Genomic DNA, 21,891 nt, shown 5'->3' with positions numbered 1-21,891 from the left:
CAAAAGGTTTATTCAGCCCAGAATACATTTATTGCCAGGTAAATGTGCAAGAGCTTGAAGGCAAAGGAATAACTTGCTGGTAAAACAAGTGACAAAAATAGCTTAAAGCAACATCATTAATAGCTAGCATTACATTAACAGTGAGAGAAAAAAGGGGAGAGAGAGAATGAGAAACTGAAGAACAAGTTCAAGTGATCTGAAAGAAGAAGAAAAATAGACACCTGTGCTCTTCTGAAAGATCTCCATCTTCTTGGGTGCTTTCATCCTCTACTTCAACTGAAGAACTTACTTCTGATTGCTGAATGTCTTTCTGTAGCTGCTTCTCCAATTCAGCCACCCTGCAGTGGAGGTAAAGACATACTGACAATAAAGAACAGGACAAGCCGAAATCCAGGTCTGAATTCTAACCCAGAAATGTCAGAGCCGACCGTAAAGTATCACATGGACTACAACATAAGATGCACATACTGAATATGCTCCTCCCGGGTGCATCCATTTGAGACCCAACTTTTGATAATGGCTACTGTAATCAATTTTTGGAATTCTTGAAAGTATTCCGTACCATTCCAACTAAACATTCCTGAAGTAACTTAACCAGAAAAGACGAATGCAAAGACTGTTCCTTCTTCTGTTACTTAATTCCAGAGGTCAATTCTGATGTGGACTGAAGTACTTTACTAGCTAGGACTTCATCCATCTTTGCACACTGACATCTGTACACATTCTAGAGCACGCCTTTTATTTACCCCAAGGCTATCGCGGAAGATGCTAATTCTGTCCACCAAGATGTGGCAGTCCCAATGCTGCCAGACACCACAAAGGACATTTTAGAGTCCTGCTGGGCTAAATCAATGCTAGTAGCAACAGGCTTTGAAGGAGCTACAGTAATAATTCTAAATAAGTACTTTTGTTTTGTGCCTAATACTCAATCTTGGTTGTGGCAGGTGTGAGACAGCTCCTGTCCATTAGGAACACAGGCCAACGCTACGGTCCTATTTATTACGATGAGTCTATCAACTGCTTACATGTAGGTGGTCTCTGCAAACAAGTTTAGGCAGGCGGGGGCAAGCAACCGATGAAGATGTTTAACTAGCTGATGCCCATCAGTTCTGAGGAAAAAGCCACCTCAGATCTCACAGCCAATAAACATTTTTTTCACCCGCTTCATATTTATCTTAGAAATTAAACATGCTAACCTTTTGGATTCTTCTTTCTCCTTCACAAGATGCTCCAGGCTGTTCACATAAGACACTTTAGTAACAACGGGAAACTTTAAAAGCTGTAACGAAACAGTAAGAAGCCTTATTTTTAAGGCACCGTCTTATTAGTTGGATCACTGCTAGACACTAAGTAGGATCTATAACCCTAATCCAATCTGCCTGCTCAAGAACAGATTCTTATTAATTTGCTAATAAAAATGTTAATGAGATCCTGAAAATAAGCAGGTTTAAAATGTATTTCCCTTTTCAACGGGAGTCTGGAGCTTAATGGCCAGATTTTTCAAAAGGCATTTCAGGCTTCCCAGTGACTTTTAATGGGAGTTAGGGCCAGATGCAGAATGTTTTCCAAGGCACCTCCATTTCCAGCACCCCTGCCACCATTTTGAAGCGCAGGGACACTGATACACGGGATGCTGCGGTGCTTTACTTAGAGCAGCTCACTCTAATTAAAGTGCCGCCTCCCCTACCCCCAGAGTACATGCAGAAGTGCCCTTTAATACCGAAGACACCTAGCTTAGATGCCCAAGTCATTTCTGACAATGGAATTTAATTATTTAAGTTTTACTAGGTCTAGTAGTACCAAGGAGAACTAGTCACAGAATGGGACCCTGCTGTGTCAAGGGCTGTACATACACAGGGGAATAATGCCTAGCTACATTAAAATACATGGGACAAAAAGCCCCAGCTATCAGACTACACAGTTGCTGGAAGTGGAAACGTCTTCTCCCCAAGAGATGCTGCGGTCTATAAGATGAAATATAGGTCTACCATTTCAGCCCTTAGTTTTATTCTCAGCTCAGCTCTTTTTGTGCACTGGTCACAATTCTCCATCTTTATCTAGTATCTACTACATCATCTCCAACCCTTATTTAAAAACCCTATATGAAAAAATTAATCAGCAGCCAATTCAGTTATATACACAATTCAAGAATTACACACATTTGTTTACTTCCTAGGGGAATTATGCCTGTTTTCACTAAGCAAGGCCAGAAGACCAGCAAAGCTGGTTAGAAGTGAGCCTAAATCCCTGGACCTGCTACATTATAAAATGGAGTAAATTTCATAACAAAGAAATGTGCTGCAAGAAATGAAGCAGCACTTTTGCCAGTTATGCATTTGATTACCATGTAGAAATTATACCCAAGAAGGCTTTTGAGCCATTCAGGAGTCAGATTTTTTTTGTATGCACACACTTTCTTTAATAAAAAAGTGAAGACAAATCACAAATACGTGGTGATGGAAGTACTTGAGCAACCTGATCAGTGCATCTGTGTTGCCTGCTAACTACAGATGCATGTTGGTCAGAAGCTTGTGGTCATGTATATGTACCACAAACATCTGACCTAGTATGCAGCTGTGTAATTAAGTGGTTGAAGTACACACAGAATTTATGTTGCCCAGGGATTACGTTTGCATATGTAGGATTTGAGATGTCTTCCAAGAACCCAGTCAACGAGATGAATTGGTTTGAAAGTCAAACAGAGAACAACAAAAAATTATATAGTCAAGCTGGTCATGATGGTCTTAATTAAAAAAAAAGTTTAGGAAAAATTAATTAAAATTTAGCTTTTCCTAAGTATATTAGCCTGTGGTTGGAACATTACATTAGGAAAATCTTGACACTAGACCTTTAAGTCAAATCTCATTTATACATCATGAAATTTTAAAAGGGCAGCTTATTTGCCATTCTCTGCTGCTGACAAGTAAATTCGAAAGGACAATTATATGCTATCCTCACTCCAAACCCTGCATATCGTATGATCAGGGTCACAGGTCTTTCTCCCTCTATCTGTCAATTAAAAGCAACTCCAGAACCAGTTCTGCACACCAATGAGCCCCTCCTGCAAGGAAACGTACCCTTTAAAAAATATATATATATCAAGGAGATTGCAGCTTTCTTCAGTGCAACCTCTCTCAGAGATCAGGACCTACTGAGACACTGAACTCAGCAGCTACTATTAAAATGAACCGTGAAGGGGAATTTCTTGAAACACAACAGTTTTTTCAGCAGTCAGTCCATAAACAGCAAATTTCCTTGGTTTGGCAAAAAGATCTTGCCACGTTTGGGAAAAAAGGAAAATATAAAATGTCAAGTTTTACTTCTTCACCTACACCCCCCCCCCAAAGTTTCCTTTTTATAGGAAGTAAAAAAGTGAAGGGAAGAAATACAAAATAAGTTTTTGACCATGTAACCTTTGTAAGGCTCTCTGATACTACACGAACAAGTGCAGTTTAACAAGGAGACAGAGACGCTCACCTCTTTTTAAGTCTAGTTACTTAAAAGAGCCAGTTTTACAGCCAGATGCACAGACTTTACACTGATTTAGAAAAAGTACTTCTTTTTCATAATTAGTCAACTTCTAAAAGAAGATGGAGTAATTTTTTAAGCCACTTACAGGAAGTTTTGGTGAGGGAGACATGGTATCCTGTGAAAGATCCTGAAGACAAGCTCTGTCTGGGGTTCTATTTTGTGGTTTGGAACTCAAAGACAGGATTTCCTGCAGTGGTAAGAGTAATTCTTCTTCTTCACTTTCCAGATTGCATTCAATACTCTCATCTTCACTATCAAAACTGTTCCTTAAATTCCCATTCAGCACAGAAGTCTCTACTGTGTGGCTTTCAGTGTCCAACTCATTTAAAAACTGTGAAGAGCTAGGGTTATTAGCTGAACCTTTAAAAGACAGTGAACGTGCAACACTTTTTTTACCAGTCCTTACTGAAGATACAGGCTTCTCAGAAATTTCCACTGTCGGCAGCTTAGAAGCATCTTCTGAGGTTTTTTCACAGTTCTTTCTTGATTTAGAAAAGCTTCTGTTTGAATTTGAGGGATGCTGTGTATTACCAGCTTTACAGAGGACAGGTTCTGTCGGGCTCAGTGGGTCTCGCTCTTTCTTAGCGCCCAATACCAAAGGTGACACACTGGCCGTCTGAACCTGGGAAGAATGTGGTAGGCGTTTTGTTTCTTTTGTATACACAGTGTCCGCATGAATTCTTGTTAACTGATGGGGAGAATTCGTTATTCCAGTTTTTTCTTGAGAAAAAGGACGAGACTTTTCCAAAAAGAGTTGTGAGCCAGTTAGTTGCAAATTATTTTCTTTGGAATCTGCAACAGACATTTGATCATTTGTACTTGCATTGCATCCAGAACGTGAATCCACAGGAGAAGAGTTATCTTTTTCATTTTTCATTTCTGTATGCATGGAGATCCGTTTTCTTTTTCCAGGAAACTCTGTGTGTTTGGACGGTTCAGAAGAAATTTCTGAGTTAAGGCGAAGTGATGGAAAGGACTGGCTTTCCAACAGGTTAACAGATTTTTCAGATGATCGTCCAGATTGGTTTGGAGAAGGTACTTTGGGTTTTGAAACCAGTTTCGATTCAGAAGACTGATCTACAGGGAGAATTATGAAAAAGTGAACTCATCAAAACTCTAACAACATTTAAATCACTTGAAACTGTAACACAGAAGGTGCCTTAACAAAAAGGAAGGAGAGAGTTGTTAGGGTAATAAAATGTGAGAAGCAGAAACAGCGACTGTCTCACTTAGCCTGTACACTGCAGAGAGCAGGGGAAAAAAAAAAAATATAGGGCAGGAAGGGATCTACTGGGCCACTGAATCCAGCCCCCACACTACCAGACAATCATGTACCCAAAGGATCCCGCAAAATTACTACTTCAAACCTTCATGCACAATCAGCAGGCATGATGCCCAGAAAACCAGACACCCCTTTATACTCTATCACAGGTAACAGCAAGGGGAGGCTGCCAGTGTCCTGTGACAGCAACAGCGGGGAAAGTTAATTGATACAGGCTTGAAAGAGCCTAAAAAAAAGGCTCAGGCCCCATACAAAAGGGAGACAATCCCCCATCAAAGTCTCTGTCGATATGAATTAGGGGTCACGCCCTTCAGTTTGCCTATGCTTTAAAAATATGCTCATCTTGACAGTAATAATCCAAGCTTTAGAAAAGGAAAGGTGATCTTATTCTGCTTACAGCAAATAGGTATCAACACTAATTTCTGGCTTGTTATTTTCTTAAATTTGGAATTACCGAAGTTACATTAAAGTTTTAAATTTTTGCTTGTATACAGGTATGAGAGCTTGGACAGTTTTGACAACCTGATTCATTCATTTGTTACCAGAGAAGGTGTCTTCATAAAGTAAAAGTTTCAGGTTTACTTGGTTCATTTCATAGTAGGGGGTACATGACAGTTATGAACAACGCAGGTCAAATTCAAGAATATAGAAGAGAATCCACTGCAAAAGGAATCTGGCTATCAAGAAAATGACATTAAGAGAATATACCCTGTTTGTTGCCACTAATTCTAAACCATTAGCACCAGTTGTACCTGAAGAAGTCTCCCATGAAGCAGAGTATGATCTCTTCCTTAAGAGACCTCCATTGTCCTATTAATAAAAAAAGAGGGAGAAAAAAAATATTATTTGGTTGAGCTTGACAGCGCTTACAAACAAACAATCAATCAGAGCTCACTGTATTGCTGAAATTAATATCACAGTAAGTTCTTAGAAAAAATACCACTTACTAAATGTTATCTCTTTTCTCTTTCCTAACTAAAGCTTCACTATGACTAAATTGGTCAAGCTTGTGGGTTCCTCGTAATCTGCTGGATTTCTCATCACCGCTGCTCTCAGTTACTTTAAACCAGCATAACAACAGTTGCCAGACTTTCAGAAATGAATTAGGAGGTAGGCACAGCTACTGCCGCACTGGAAACAAAAAGATATCATCTGCCTTCCTGAGCACTTCAGTCAAGTGTAGGATACAGGACAGCTTCTCTACTGCTTAAAAATTTAGAAGGTAAAGAGAAGTAAAAGTTTGATCACTTCTAGACAGCTAATTATCCACAGAATATTTTTCAACCTTATTTATTGCAGGTGTTTGTCTCTACTCGTGTTTTCAAATTATAGAGCCGTTCTCTTTCCAGTGCTTGACTAGAATATCCTTTTAATTAAAATTTACAGATTGTCTAACACAAGACATTTGAACACTACACAAAGACCTACACGACCAGATATTAAAGGGTCTCAAAAGAAAATAATCCAGCCAGTCAAACTGATACCAATTGCCAATTCTCTCTTTATTCAAATAAAAGGGATGCAAGGGAATAGCCAGTCAAACAAAAAAAGGCTACCACAAGAGTGATGCATATTCCATCTAAATAAATGGCATTCTGCACTGTGCTAAAGGCAGTGGACTCCTTCTGGAAGGAGTTTTACAACTGAAGACAGCAACGTTTGACAAGAAAAGTGCTTCTTCAAGGCAAGCCCTGACAAACTAAAGAATGAATGCCTACTACATGCCAGGGTAATGGTCCACCAACTGCTCGGATGTCAAGGGCCTAAAGCAGACTCTCAGAGATCCACAGCATCCTGGAGTGCCAGGATATCCATCCAAAGGTGTCACACAATATTAGGGATCAAACACTACAGGAGTCACAAGATAAACCCAGAGATTCCAAATAGGAATTCATAGCATCAAAAATATTCTGACCCGTTATGGTTTTTCGGAGTTCTTTGCAACACATAAACTGCTTTATTATTTTTTCCATAGTCACAGAATCATAAAAATTTAGAAATCAAGGGCTGGAAGGAACCTCCAAAGATAGAGTCCAACCCCCCTGCTCTGGGCAGGAATACTGCCAAAAATCAAGTCATCCCAGCAAGGTGTCTGTCCAGTCTCCTCTTGAAGACTTCCAAGGTTGGGAACTGCACCACCTCCCGGGGAAGTCTATTTCAGATCCTGTCAAGCAACAAGTGAAACCTAAGAGCTGGCATTTTCCAAAGAAAGTTTTGAGTCTAAAAAGTTAAGAACCACTAGCTTATGGTCATGCCTCATTAGTAAGGGCCTCAAGATCAGTGCTTAGCGTCAAGCTATACTTGGTTTGTTAAAAGCAGAATGATACACAAGCAGCTGAGAAGTTTACGCTTGTGTTTCTGACTTACCTAAAAGTACCTGTTAAACAGCTTAGCAATGTTTTACATAAAATGTGCAGAGGCATAACAGTTGCATCATAGCAGCTTAAGCCCATTTCCCTTGATGGAGACATAACAGTTACACCCATTTATAAGCTTACTTATAAAGCAGGCAGTTCCAGTTAGCATGCATTGAATTCAGTTAAGTTATAAAAGAAAACAGGCCTGAAAGATGTTATGCGTTTAAGCAGTTTAGTTTGTCCAGCATGAAGTGTGTAGAGTCCCTGATCCCCTGAAACTCTTGCTAAGGCTTTATTTAGCAAAACCTTGGTTCAGCAAGACCTCAGCTTCTACCAGCCTTCCCCTCAGTTTAATGAGGTCTCAGCTTCTAATGGAGCAATCCCTCCTTCCCTCTCCAGGGATGGAGGGTGATAAATATCAGACTAAGAAAGATAGTACCAGGCTTGGTTAGGATGCCAAAAATAATGATGGGGGGTTTTAAGGACCTCACAGATCACACCTGGAAGAAAAGGTCAAGTGGCACAAGAAGACAGGGAGGTTTGACAATAACCAGATAATTAACTGATATGCATAGTACAGTCCTGAAATAGGGTACCCCTGCGTGGGGTTACCTGTGTAGTACCCAATGACATAATTTAGTGATTATGTAAGAAAATCCAAATCAATTTGTATAGTCATTCAATGTACAACAAAGGTATAAAAGATGCAATTGTTCCATCACCCCTGTGCATTTCAAATGCCCCTGCTAGGCAATCTGATCAGCCAGCTGACAGCAATTCATTTCTCTCTAGTTCTACTCACTGCAGTCCCCTTAAGCTTAAGGGTACTGCATGTAGCAGAGGAGGAATGAAGCCATACAAGCTAGAGCCTACCTGACCACTCACAGTGTATCAGTTTGTTAAGCAAAGACAACTGGGACTGGCATTGTGTTATGCAATTAAGTGAATTGACTTACACACCAGGCATGCAAGTGGAGTGCACTATAAGTTATATTCGTTCTGTAAATGAGTCTATTTAATTTCCCATTCAATATGTCATCAAGGGCCAAGCCCAACTCATTTTCAGACGTACCTGATTTGATACGCTTGTTCCAGAGAGTGCCTTTACTGGGGTGACAGAATGCTGCTTAGCTCGTTCCATTCTTTGTTTCTTCTTCTCTCTTTCTCTGTTGTAAAAGGATAACCTAAATTGAGAATTACTAGGGGTGTGCTGCAGCACTGGGGAGTGGAGTGCTCTTGGACTCCACGAAGTACCATTCATGTTACCAATACTTCTGGCGTTGTCCTTCGGAGCATCAGCTTCTGGTGTCAAAACCCGTTTGTTGGAGCCTGAACTGGCCTCCGCTAGATCCACATAATCAGTCCTCCGTTCTCTACTATTGCCACAAGACAACGGTATTCTTGGTAAAACTGGACACTTCTCACTTCTCCCCAGGTCATGCTTAACATCCTTTTGCTTTTTGGTTATACCTCCAGGGTCTTGCAACTGTTCTATAAGGAGTTTTCTAACCACAACCTTCGGATATATGGTGCTCTGCGTAATGTACAATCTACTGTTTTCTGAAGTGGCTGGATTGTCCTTTTTTTCTTTCTTAGCTCCTCTCAGAAAGGCATCTAGCACTGGACTCTTGGTTGGTGTTTGGACAGGCATCTTTTTCCTTCTACCTTTCTCTGGAGAAGATATTGCCTTTTCAAATCGTTCTGCATGTATGACTGACAGTCCAACCTCTCCATTTTTTACATTTCTTCTCTCTGAGGAGCATAACACAATTCTGTCTTTATAAAAACATTTTGAAAAAATACAAAACATAGAAGTTAGTTTTTGTACAATTAAGATACCAAAAAAAGTGGGAAAAATTAGACAAAATATAAAGTATAAAACCCAGAGCCAAAGCTGCTGTCCTCTTCTCAAACAAAATGAATGCAATTATATTATTTGGGGATTACTTATTGTATTGTTATAAAATTATCATGTGCAAGGTGTTCACAACCTATGCTGTAATGGAGTTTACCATCCAAAACCTAGCTTGATCAGGAGATAAATATTTTTTAACTAGCCATTATTTCCCTACCAAAATGGATCCCATGGTACTTTTAGTTTATTTGTTCATCATCATCATCTACTATGTCTGTTTACGTAACCAGGATCTACTATAGATTAGAACTATGTTTAACTGGATTTTATTGTATTCTTGAATACTTTAAGAAAACTCACATAGTTTACTTACCTCGTTTTGAAGCTGGTTTGAAGTAGTCCGTAATAGAATGGTTTCTGAAAAGAAAACAGAAATATTAAGAAGTATTTTATGGTGGAATATCAATAACATGCTAAAGAACATTAAAAAAAATTTTAAATGCTTTTTTTGTTAATACTCTAATATTGTACAGTTTAGCAAGTCTCTCTAAAAAAGAACTATGGATGATAGAATGCCTCTTCCTACTCAGGATGATGACAGAAACAAAAAAAAATGGCCATGAAGGCTTTAAATGAAGGCTGATGGTTTCAAATTAAGCTTTGGGGTTTAGCCACAGACCATCTATAAGTTTCCATGGACATTTTGCTGCACAAGCTCCAATCACCAGTATATTTTGAACCAGTCTTATTGACCAAACTTCATACACATGCACAGCTTTCACGTGCATTATGGCAATCTCTCTTTTCCAGCCACATACTCTCATCCCCACAAAACACACCTGCTAAAACGATCCTCCTCATCCATCAGTTGCGTCATGACCCTTTTCAGATCCTTCCAACATACCCCTCTTTTGCCACCACAGCCATTTCAAGCTTCCACCCTAATCTTCAAGCCTCTCAATTCTGCCACTTTTACTGAGTGCATCCTCACTTCTGCTATCTTGAGTTCACTCCCCTTTTGTTATTCCTGTGTTCAGCCTACCATGAATGAAAAACAGCCAAAACACAAAAGCAACACTTGCTGTAGCCCACAGTCCATATATGCTGTCCTCCTCCAAATCTGTTTGAGGTGCAGCGCAGTTGCAATGCTTACAAGTGAGCCAATGCTTAACAAACTGGCTGTGGGAAAGATTAACGTAGTTTTCATATTTATTTTCTTTGAATTATTGTTAAATGCGAGTACACAGACCTTTCAGAGGTTTCCTTATGTCCCTTTTACTTCACATATTGCTTATCTGGTTATACAGATTGTTTACAAGACGTGCCACATTCACCCCCATCAAGATTGGGACCTTTTCATAAGAGCCTAATATAAATAAGGGACTTCAACTGAGTTGATTCAACAGAAAGGCTTTATGAACTTTGCACCTTAAAAAGCCTCAAGCCCCTCAACTGCACTTCTTGGGCAACAGCTTGCACAAACGCATGGCTCTTGCAAGTCCTTTCCTTCCCTGAAACACTGAATCTATCAGAGAAAGATCACTTAAGATACCTTTGCCATGTCACCAGCCCAAAGCTATTTAAAAATTGGTAACTGTTAGCCCATGGTCACACAGCTGAGTTCAACATGGAAAGGGAAAACAAAAGCTTTAAAGATAAGTCAACACACTGGCTTCATTCGCTATTTTTTATTGCTCTCAGTGCAGACTACTCAGCACAAGTCTTATATGCTCCCTGACAGATGACAAACTGCCAAATACTACATGCATTGAAAATCTGAGCAGTTTAAGTAGTAGAAGGACACTGCAATACACCAACCAGGAAAATTACTTCAGCTAGGAACCTCTTTCCTTGGATGCAGACCTATTTCTTTGCCAAATGTATGCACCCTTTTCCCCCAAAGTGAAGTCCTGACCAGTAATCCAGTACAAGCTATACACTGCATACCTTTGTAACAAGCAGCAGGAAAAAAGCAAACCCTCAAGAGTGCGCACAACTTCTGCTACAGGTTCTCTCTAACCAACCAACACCCATACAAGTCAGAAGTGATCCAGTATTAGCCATCTAGAAAATGTCCTGATTCCAAACAGAACTAAACTTAATTAAAAGCAGAAAGACTGTTTTTGGAACACAAGACCCAAAACATAACATCAGTCAAACCATTTATCAAGAGAGAGGTTAAAGTAAAACCCTATGGTAAAGCCACCATAAGACAACTCCAAATAGAAGCTGCTCAATTCTTCTTGGATGTTTCCAGCTAACGAGCTGCACCAGCTTGCAGCAGAAATTGTGACAAGCACCTCACTGCAGGACCTCATATTTGCACTACTGAATTCCACCCCATTTCTATTACTCCAGGCTTCAAGGTTATCCACTTCTTCTTGCACAGGCCTCCCCTCCTCCGTACAGACAATGCCTCCCAACTTAGCCCAAGCCACAATTTTCATTAGCACTACTTCCCATGCAGGTCAGTACCAAACAGATCCTTAAGGATCTCCTCTTCCGATTTTTTCCACAGTCCAGTATTTTCTTTCAACACAACCTTTCGCTATTCCCCTTTAACTAGGTCCTTCCAACACTAGCACTACCTCTCATCTTCTCTAACTTATTAATATATTCTGTGTGTGACACTATAGAAATGCTACGATGAAGTTCAAGTTGATCCTACTATTTTTCCTGTCTAGGACAGGGGAGCAGCAACCTGCAGCTCATGGTACTACTGGACTGGCCCACGGACAGCTTTGGCAGCAAAGCATTTCAGATGTGGGCAATCCCCCAAAGGGTTGCATTGCATCCAGCCGCTTCTGACTATCTTTTTGACTTTACAACTGGATCACCTGGCAGTGACCCTTGGCACGACTGCAGAGCAGGGAACTTTTCACTGGAACAGGCACCACCACCACATCTTTGACTGCTACTTGGCTGCCAGCAGCAAAAACACAGGAGGCTTCCTGCTTTCCATCCTGATGCCTGACATTCCAAAGCAACAGACAAGAGTCCTGCTCAGTGACTCTGCGGAGATGAAGTACATACAGCCTGCTCACACGCAAAATTTAGCTTTAAGGAGCTGGATCAGGGATCAGCAACCCCCCGCACATGTGCCAGAACATGGCCATTTTGCTCGACTTGCAGACAGCAGGGGAGAGGCCAGCTTTGTGCAGCCTGAATACACCTCAAATGTTTTTATTTAGCCACTTCTTTCCTCAGGTGCCATGTTTTAAGTGCCAGGCAGCTGCATGTGGCTTATAAACCATAGTGTGATCACCTATTTAATTGCTGGCAACTATTTATTATGCAGTTTCAAGAGTAAGCTGAAGTGTTCTGAAACTACTGAACATTTCAACGTGGCACAGACTGCTTGGCTTTTTCATGGGTGTAGTGCCAATAAGGGATGAGGGAACCCCCACAAAGGCAGTAACACGAGTCTTAGCAGCCCTGGCCACTACACGCTCTGTCGTCTAACAGGTTCTGTGCACCAGCCTATGTTGCTTAAGTGATAAGGATGAGACCATATTTCCCCAGTGGAAGACTTGCACATCTATATCTATACTTAAAAAAAAAAAACCCCCAAAAAAACCAAATACAGCAAACAAATGGAATTACATTCTTTAGCTTAGAAAAACAAGTTGCAGGCTCAAAAATAAGTATATAAATAAATGCATGTGTACTCCATTTCAATAAATTTGAAAGTGGCAAAATGTGTTTATCTTACAGAAGATGGATCTAAATAGCACATGGTTTCTAATCTAAATCTGGGTTAGGGAATGACCGTCTTGATTTTCTTTGTGAAGTCAAGAAGCTTAATGACTAGTAAGATAGCAATTACTCTTATTTGCAGGAGTTTCTTCAGAAAAAAAGCAAGATGCTCTCAGGAGAGGAAGTGTGACATGCAGCCTATTTTGACATAGGCCTTTTGTTAAAGTGGTTTCCTGGAGATGACTATGCCAGCACGATGTACTTTCAAGCATATTGATCAGAGTGAATTACAATGCAGAAGGAAGCTAGGAGTCTGAAGTAATTTGTTTAGAATTGCCATTCCAAATTTCCAAATGCCTGTATTGAGATTGCATCTTTACAAATTTAGTGACTGCTTGTTTTACTTTCAATTAAGTAGCAAAACATGGATTATTATGCTGTACTTAGGCTGGACTTTTCAACTGAGGCCCACTGTCTCAATTCAGCAAGGGATTTGCTGCCTGAAGTCAATGTGCCTATTTGCATATTTTATAGTTAAGGATGCAAGTGTGTTTTGCTGAACTGAGGCCCAAGTTCATAGCACCAGTAGTTAAAACCAGAATGCACACTTAGGGCATTTATCCACATGCTCTGGGAGGCATAGGGGGAGGGGAAACGCTTTAATTAACGCAGCTCTGAGACCCATGCTGAGCATCAGTGCCCCTGCACTGAATAATGGTGACAGGGCGTTAGTTTACAGTGCCCCCCCCACACACACTTTTTACCACAGGGACACTGATACACGTGGCGCTGGAGGTTTCTACAGTGTGATAATCGAGTCTGCTGCAACATGATGGAATTCCAGCATGTTGGAGCAGACTTCCTATGTTCTTAACTCAAGACAAATGTAAAACTTATCTTTCCCATAGCTTGAAACTTAAAAAAACCCGAAGAATTATTTATGTTCTTTGAATCCCCACCAGTCAGCAGCATAACTCCTTGCTGCCCTGGTGTAGCACCACACACCTCAAAGTGACAGAGCTTGCAAACCCCAAGTCTAATAGGCAAGACAGAAAGGAACATCTAAACTCTGTTATTTTTCTTATTCTTAATCCGTATGGTCTTACAACTGTTTCATGTGCCACTGGCCATCTAGCTTCAAATGCCCGTTGCCAAAGCATGTTTAACACTTCATGCTGGTCACAGCATCAGAGGACAGTAGGGCTGCAAGGGACCTCATGAGGTCATCTAGTCCAGCCCTCTGGCAGGTACGCAAGTGTGTTTGGATGAAGAAGCATGGAAATTTGAGACAGCTATGAAATAAAGCAGAAAGCTCTAAAGAGTAACCAGGAGGGGAAGAAAAAGGAAAAGCCAGTTAATCGCATCAGGGTAGGAGCGCGAGGTTGAATGCTACAGTATAAAAAGCAAAATGACAGAAATGGTTTTATTTTTTTCATGGTTGTGCCAGCCTTGTCAGCAGTTCTGCTGTGGACAAACTAAGGGAAACCAAGGCAAACCCTCAGCTCCACCATGGAAAGATTAAAATTACCCAGCACCCCGTCCTCTGTTGCCGTTACCACTCATACAGTTAAAACTGTCTCTATGCAGTTCAAAAATCTGATACAAAGAGAGGTGCCAAGAAAACCAATGTTAACGAATAGGAGTGCTTCCTTTATAATGGTAAATAATGGACAAAAACACCCTCACAATTAAAAACAAGCAAGAAGAAAGTAGTTTGAAGGGTTTAATGGAACAAATCATTAGTAGCCTTCTTATAAGCAAGCCAATTTAGAAAGGGAAATCCCAGTTCAACAAAGCAGAGCAGCAGGAAAAAAACCCAAACAAATAGCTGGTGTAACCTTTGAAAACAAAGGGAGGAACTCGCACACAAAGTAAAGGCACAAACTAGAAGTGAGATAACAAGCCAAGTAATTGAGTAAATCCCTCCTATAAAAAAATTAATTATTAAACCTCAGGCAAGTATAAAGGTTAGTGATAACTGGTCACCTGTGCAGCTACAGCTCCTTCTGCCCCTTCTCCCCCCTATACTAAAGGAAAAAAAAAGACAGCGTCACTGCATAAGAAAGCCTAACCCTGGAATCATGTATCCCAGTTACGTTCGGCCTGGATGCTTGGGGCTGACCCCAAATCCCATTAAGTGATGCCAGTATAAAATGGCAATCGATACAGGGGCATCCAGTTCCAAAATACATGCAGAACCAAGCAAAAAATGGAAACTGGAAGTTCACAGGCTTTTTTGACTTTAGAAGGGTTTAATGGTAAACTATTCCAAGTACCCATTACTCAGGAATTGAACCCTTTACTAGATATACTGTTCATTGTTCAGGTAAGTTTGAAAGAAAGAAAGAAAAAATGTTGTTAGTGGCATTTTAAAGTCACAGACCCTGAAAAAGTTGAAAGCTTTGACTAGTTGTGCTAACAGGCATTTGTAAGTTGGAATGTGTTGTTATCAACAAGCAGACAAGGTTCTTAGGGTAAATCTGATATCTTTTATTAGACCAACTTAAATAGTTGGAAAGTGTTTTAGCAAGCTTTGGGGTTTAAAAACCCTTGATCAGGCTGAGGAAGTTTCTGCAATTGGTATGTGCTCTTCCTGGAAGGAATTAATAATAAAGAAGCCAGAGGTGAGAAGGCAGCTGTATCTGGAGGCACTCACCCAGGAGTTTCTGTAAGCCTCCCACAGCCAGACGGCTGCTGCCAAGAGGGAATGTAACTGTCATTGCATTGGTAAAAGCACTAAAGGATGTTTTTGCTAGGTGTAAACAAAATTGTGATTTATCTTTAAAAAGCAAAGACAAACTTAGCAATAACAACTGACAGTTCATTCCAGCCTTACTCCTCTACAAAATCAGTGCAACTGTGTGAATAGGAGGGGTCTTTTTTAAAAGTTACCTTAACCCCACCCCCAAAAGCAGCCCTGATCAGCAGAGAGTAAACTGCCTTCCCCTGCTGACATTCGGACTCTGAAGTCATTGTTAAGACTGGCAGGTTCTCAAAAGATTTTATCAAGAAATATCCAAAGAAAGCTGCCCCATTGTATATGCTCTTAAAATGAAGCCCTAAACAAGCAGGAGCAATGAGACCCCAGCACTACCATATCCTTAAAAAATATACAATGAAAAACCTAGCACTGCAAAAGCATACAGGTGACAATCTGTAATTTGTTCTCTCCAGTTCTGTGTGGCTTTGTTACTGAAAGGGAAACACATGAATGTCCCCTGCCAAAAAAAGGTAAGCCACAGAAGCAGTAGTTGATACCTCCTCCTAACTAGATACTGAACCACTGATAACTATTCACTGAGTATGACGATCCCACCTGACATGCACTCACTATACAGTACTTTCATCTAGTCTGTATTTCCTTGGTCTGCTAATGAGAATCTCATGACAGCACCAATAAAAGGTATCATATCTGAACCAAGAGTTTTAGATTTTCACTCCCCCATCTGCTGAGCCTGTCACCTTATTACAGAAGGAAATCAGATGAGTAAGGCATGATTTCCTCTTACTGAACCCATGCTCACTGCTCCCAAGTACCTTGTTATTCTCCAGGTGTTTCACAATGGATTCCTCAAGGACCTGCTCCATGCTCTTTCTAGGTACAGAGATGAGACTGCCAGGGCAGTAGTTCCCTGGATCCTCCTTCTTCCCTTTCTTAAAGATAGGGACTATACTTGCCCTTTTCTTGTCATCTGGAATCTCACCTGGCCTCCACAAATCAAAGAGGATAGTCAATGACTCCAAAATTACCTCAGCCAATTCCTTCAGCACCCAAAGGGGCATCCCAGCCAGCCCCAGACTCAAAAGCATTTAGCTTCTCAAAGTAACCCCCAGCCTGCTCTGCCATTACTTTAGGCTGTTTGTCTCCTTCCCTACTCTTGCTGCTAACTGCGCTCATCGGGTAGCTGACCCTTTGTGAAAACTAAAATGTAAAATGGCATGAAGCGGAGAAGGCTGACATGCTTAATCTGTAACTAGATTGCCTTCCGCATTCCATAAGGGACCTAAGGTTTCTCTGGTCTTCCTTGTTTCTGACATACTTGCAGACTCCTTTCTTTATTGCCTTGTAGGTCCCTTGCCAGCTGCATCTCAAATAGTAGTTGCAGCACACTCCCTCTGAACTATAAGGAAACAGAATGGGAACTGAAGGAGATCAGTCCACAAATGTAAAGGGAAGAGAAGGAAGAAGCTAGGAGATGCCCATGTTGTGTCTCCTTATGACAAATTATTACATAAAAACTAATGAGCAACTAATTAGTTTTAAAGGATAGCATTCATGGGACCCTTCGCTAATCCTGCTAGGAAGGACCTGTATCCCTTTCCCACCCACCTCTTGCAAAGCCAACTAAACTGCTCAACGAGTGACTATTAATGAAATAACAGGCATATTTGCTTCTGCTATAGTTAGGTCCATAAAGGAGTTAAACATATTCATTTTGCATGTATTGCCAGTCAAGGCAATACTTCATTTAACCAACATACAGACAAAAATGGAAATGCTTCATTCAAAAGAAATTGCAGTCAATTATATTATTATGAAACCAAAGGCACTGCTAAATCTTGATCACCTGCATCAGACACCTACTAGTCTTCACTTTTTAGAGCCCCTCATTGTCCATCTGAGCCTACCTCTTATGTTCTGCTGAAATCCTGCCTCTGAGCCAATACAGTAGTTAACACAGCACAGCTTGGAAACTTTTACCTTCGCTCTTTACTTTCATTTTCAGGCCTGGCCTAAATTCTTGTTTAAACTTAAAATCTTGAGATTTATCAAAATTTAGGTTCTAAAAGCAATTAACTAATATTTTAACCTACTTGAGAGGAAGTTAAAAGACTGGAAAAATGACTAATTGACAGTGGAAAGGATTTTCAATTAAAAACTTTTAAAGAATTTTTATAAAACACTTATTTAACTTTCATCTACATTTTTAGGGAGGGAAAAAAGCCTTTGCCAGCAAGATTAAGAAAAAAAAAAAATCCCTTCTCAATTTACATGAGACAACAGGATACCACAAAAAGCAGGAGGGGGGGGAAGGAGAGCATGGCAAACTCGCAACTGATCTTACCTGACTCTCTTGATATAAAATGAAAGACAAATTCTTTTTTTTTTCCCCTTTAGTAAAAGCTCAACCACCACACACTACTGTGGGGGAAGACAAGCTCACTGGGACACGGACACACACACACACACACACACAAACTTAAACCCAACAAAGATCAAGAAACCTGCTAAAGTGTTTACTATTTATAACCATGCTACTCCTAGTCAACTGCGCCCATGTTTCGTCTTTGAAGAAAGCTGTAGTAGCAGCAAGTCTGCTAGCTCATCAGATAAAGCACAGCAACACAAAATGAGACCAAGGATGAAACATATCTACTCTGAACCACAATGATGCATCTTGAACACAACCCTCTACAAGTGTATATATGAAACATGGAAGAACAGCACATCTGCACCCTGGTTATGGCCTTAATGCAGTGTCTCGAATCAATCACTTTCTGCAAAAATATTCACAGAGAGAACACCACCCACACTCTCCACACAGATTAGTTTCACTTTCCCAGGCAGGAAGCAGTATAGAATAGGAATTGAGTACTTGGTCTTCTTCACCCTCCATAACATACAGCACTGAGACAGGAAAGAAAAAACACCCGAGGAAATGAGAGAGGAAAGGTGTTATCTACTTCTACCCACCACAACTTGCTCCATCATGATGAGGGCAAAAAATTCTGTCCAATGAACTATCTTGTCAAGGACTGCCCAGCTCAAAATCCCAGCAACTGCCAGGATATCCGCACACAAGTTTTGTCATTTGTGACAATCTTCTAGTTTTGCTCCTCTTCTCTCCCCCTTCCCACCTTCCTCCTCAAATATCGTGCACTGGGACTAGTCTCATCTGGGCCAAAAGAAAATTCAAAACCAGAAATTCGCTTCTTTTAACCTGAGCTGTTAAGGCCTGCATAGGCTATACAGAACAAATTGAGAGCTGCAATTTCTACACAGATGTTCAAGGCTCAAACTCAACTGACTCCCTGACACCAGGTTGGTTTTTATTCAACCATCGTTTTTCATTTGCTCCCACATCTGTCCAGGATGCCCTGCTGTCATTCAGCCACCATCTCGCACTGTGCTCAAAGCCCAGCACCAAACCGATACCAAGAAAGGGAGCCGGCCATCACAACTTTCCAAAAAAATAAAAGCGCTTAATTTACTCTCACTGACATCCAGTCACACTTCTAGTTTCTTTCGTTCCTTGGACATCTCAGTACAGCAGAGACTCCCTGTGCCTGAAGCAGGGCGATTGCGCCCAAAAGTTTGGAAAAAAAAGTTCTTTGCAACTACTCAGTTGGTCTAATAAAAAGATTTCCACCTAAAAAACCTGGCCTGCCTAATTTACCATGCGAACTTTCATTTCTACCCAGGAGAACTTTTAGGCATTTTTTTCCAACACCCAATGAAGGGTGTTTGTGCCCGAAAACTTGCAATTAAAGAAGTTTTTTTGGCAAAAATCTTGTTGGTCTAACAGATATCATCTCTACTATAATTTGCCACCAGCACTTGTTATTAGGAAGCTTAACACAAGCCATTCAGAAAGAGAGCTAGCCCTGATGAACAGCTTGGGGGCAGCGAAGGCATTAGCAGCAAACCAGAACAGCATGAAAAAGGGAAATTAAGTTATCTCCTGAGCCAGAGGGGCACCTCGGCAGCAAGAAGGCACCTGTCCGGTTTCAAAGGGCCGGAGTTTGGAAGAACACAGGTGTCTGCCCTTCCTGCAAACAAGGGAAAGCCCCACTCCTTTTGGGAGGAAAGCAGCACATACAGGCCACAGAGGAGACACAAAGCACCCCTGCCCACCCAAAAGGGAGCTGATACACCCTCCATGCAAAACACTGCTGCATCTCCCCCAGCAACGGGGAAGGAAAGCACCCAGGGCTGGCAGGGAGCTCCCCCTGCTGCCTGGGGGCAGTGCATGCTGGGAAATGCCCCGCAAGGACAGGGCTCCCCCTGCTGACTGGGCGCAGTGCATGCTGGGAAATGCCCCGCAAGGACAGGGCTCCCCCTGCTGGCTGGGCGCAGTGCATGCTGGGAAATGCCCCGCAAGGACAGGGCTCCCCCTGCAGGCTGGGCGCAGTGCATGCTGGGAAGTGGACCCCAAGGGCAGGGCGCCGCGCATGCTGGAAAACGGACCCCAGGACTCCCCCTGCAAGCTGGGTGCAGGGTATGCTGGGTAATACCACCCTCGGTACCTGCTGCCGTCTCCGGCGCCCTCCTCCGCAGCCGCCGGCTTAAAATGGCGGCGGGGTGTCCCGGCGGGAGAGCCCTGTGAGGAGCCGGCGCCCAGGTGCCGGGTCATTCTGCCGCCCGCCGCGGACGCGCCCCGCCATCCGCCCCGGTGCGGGAGGCGGGGGCAAACATTGCAAACAGGCCTCCGATTGGCTGAGCGGGCGAAGAGTCGGCCGTCCCATTGGCTGCCGGGTCTGATGGGCGGGACAGAAAGGCGCTGATTGGCTACTTGGACAGCGGGAGTGGAAGCAGGGGGGGGAGGCTTGGCGTCCCACCTCTCCCGCCTTCTGATTGGACGGCGCGGGGGAGGGCGGAAAAATACCCACCCCTCGTCTCCTCACGTGGCGGGGGGGCGGCGCCATCTTGCCCCACGAGGGGCTGCTCCCCTACCAGCCCTCTGCGGCTTAATACAGCCACCCTGCCAGAGCCCGCGTGGCCGCTGTTTTCCCAAGGCGGTGCAAGACCCTCTAACCAGGACCTTCCACTGTGTTGAAATTAAATGTTGTATTATAAAATGAAGAAGCAAAGTGTTAGCCACCAACAAGACACACGGCGCATCCCCAACCTCCTCATGGACAAAAGCTAATGCTGGATGCGACGCTATAACGATGTCTACATTAACACGCCCAGGGTGGACAACTGGACTTCTCTAGCGAAAACAAAGAGCTTGGACGGCTGAAACACTCAACGCAGACCCGGTCAGCGTCTTCCTTCGCCATAAACCTTACAATCTTTACGGCACGTGTCCTCTCGTAACCTTACGATTTCACTGGACGTTGGAAATGCGATCGTGGATGAGAAACGTTTGAAACGTTGACGAGTTCGAGTGCCGTTCGGCAGAACAACGAGTTAGACGAAGAGCCGAGCCATCGAATAACGGCAGGGTGGGCGAACTGGAAGGAATATAAGATGAAAGGGGAAAGTCTGTAAGATGGTCTGTTGTACGACGCGGAGATGTGGCCCCCGAAGAAGAAACTCGAAAAAGGAGATTGAACGGGACCGGGATGCGAATGCACCAATGGACGTGTGACGTGACGAAGATGGATCAAGCGGGGAATACTTGCATCAGAGGATCAGCGAACGTAGCGGAGCCATCGAAGAAAGTGCAAAAGAAGACGGGCACGGCATGGACGTGTTCAAAGGAGTCCGGGAGAATACACGGGGAAAGAAGTTACCGAAACGACACTAGCAAGGAGAAGAAGAAGAGGAGGAAGAGCGAAGATGGGATGGGACATGAGAAAGGACGAGTTGGAAGAAGACGACGACACGTATGACTGAAGCCAGTGGCGAGCCAGGATTTGCAACAGCGACCCCGTTGAGATGGGACAAGCAAGGGAAGAAGAAGAAGATCCTTGTAACCCTGCTGTAAAGCAGAGAAGTACTATTGCATTTCATCTGCAACCCAAGTGCCTTTTCCAAAGTCTACCAAAGCCTGCCAAGTCTTAGGATAACACTAATCACGGCACCATTAGCTTAAACCAAGCTGTGCCTTTCTGCCCAAGAGGTTGATCTCGATGTTACACCGCACAGCTGAGCGTCAGCTCTTGCATATGTTACTTCTAAACCACATCATAGAGGAAGGCCTCATCAAACATTCAGGTAGGGTCATAAAAATTGAAGACAGCAATACAGCAAGCTTCAAGAACCAGCCAAAGACTATAAATTAACTTTAAGGACATTCCTTCATGCAAACTCAGTTTCAGACTGTGACTAATGCTAATTGCTGCCTAATGATTCTATAAGGACTGACAACGAAATACTCTGATCACAAAATTAAACAGTCCCAATTAGCTGGGACTGCCACCAGCAGGTGCCTTGAAAAGAGAAACTGACTTCTGACCTTGTGGCGGGACAGAAACAAGAGCAAGTGGTTTATGTGAATACA

The 21,891-nt window shown here is 42.3% G+C and overlaps 1 protein-coding gene across 4 annotated transcripts in view; it reads right to left on the bottom strand.

Moving 5' to 3' along the window:
- The window catches only part of SLF2 (SMC5-SMC6 complex localization factor 2), a 42,360-nt gene that overhangs the window by 17,897 nt on the left and 2,572 nt on the right, over window positions 1-21,891 (bottom strand). For 2 of the 4 annotated variants that reach the window (XM_019486029.2, XM_059730211.1), the window contains exons 1-7: window positions 19,970-20,107; window positions 9,399-9,442; window positions 8,243-8,922; window positions 5,566-5,623; window positions 3,617-4,608; window positions 1,197-1,279; window positions 222-338 (exon numbers count right to left, since the gene is read on the bottom strand). In XM_019486029.2, coding sequence (XP_019341574.2) covers window positions 222-338; window positions 1,197-1,279; window positions 3,617-4,608; window positions 5,566-5,623; window positions 8,243-8,922; window positions 9,399-9,442; window positions 19,970-20,076 — 2,081 coding nt within the window. In that variant the 5' untranslated portion in view covers window positions 20,077-20,107. Of the gene's footprint in view, window positions 1-221; window positions 339-1,196; window positions 1,280-3,616; window positions 4,609-5,565; window positions 5,624-8,242; window positions 8,923-9,398; window positions 9,443-19,969; window positions 20,108-21,891 lie in introns of those variants that run through there. The other 2 variants (XM_019486030.2, XM_014595637.3) reach the window with 2 other exon arrangements.

Source organism: Alligator mississippiensis, chromosome 6 (assembly GCF_030867095.1).
Source record: "Alligator mississippiensis isolate rAllMis1 chromosome 6, rAllMis1, whole genome shotgun sequence".
Classification (NCBI taxonomy): Eukaryota; Metazoa; Chordata; order Crocodylia; family Alligatoridae; genus Alligator; species Alligator mississippiensis.
The sequence above is the reverse complement of the archived record's forward strand: the minus strand, read 5'-3'. Positions and strand labels throughout refer to the sequence as shown.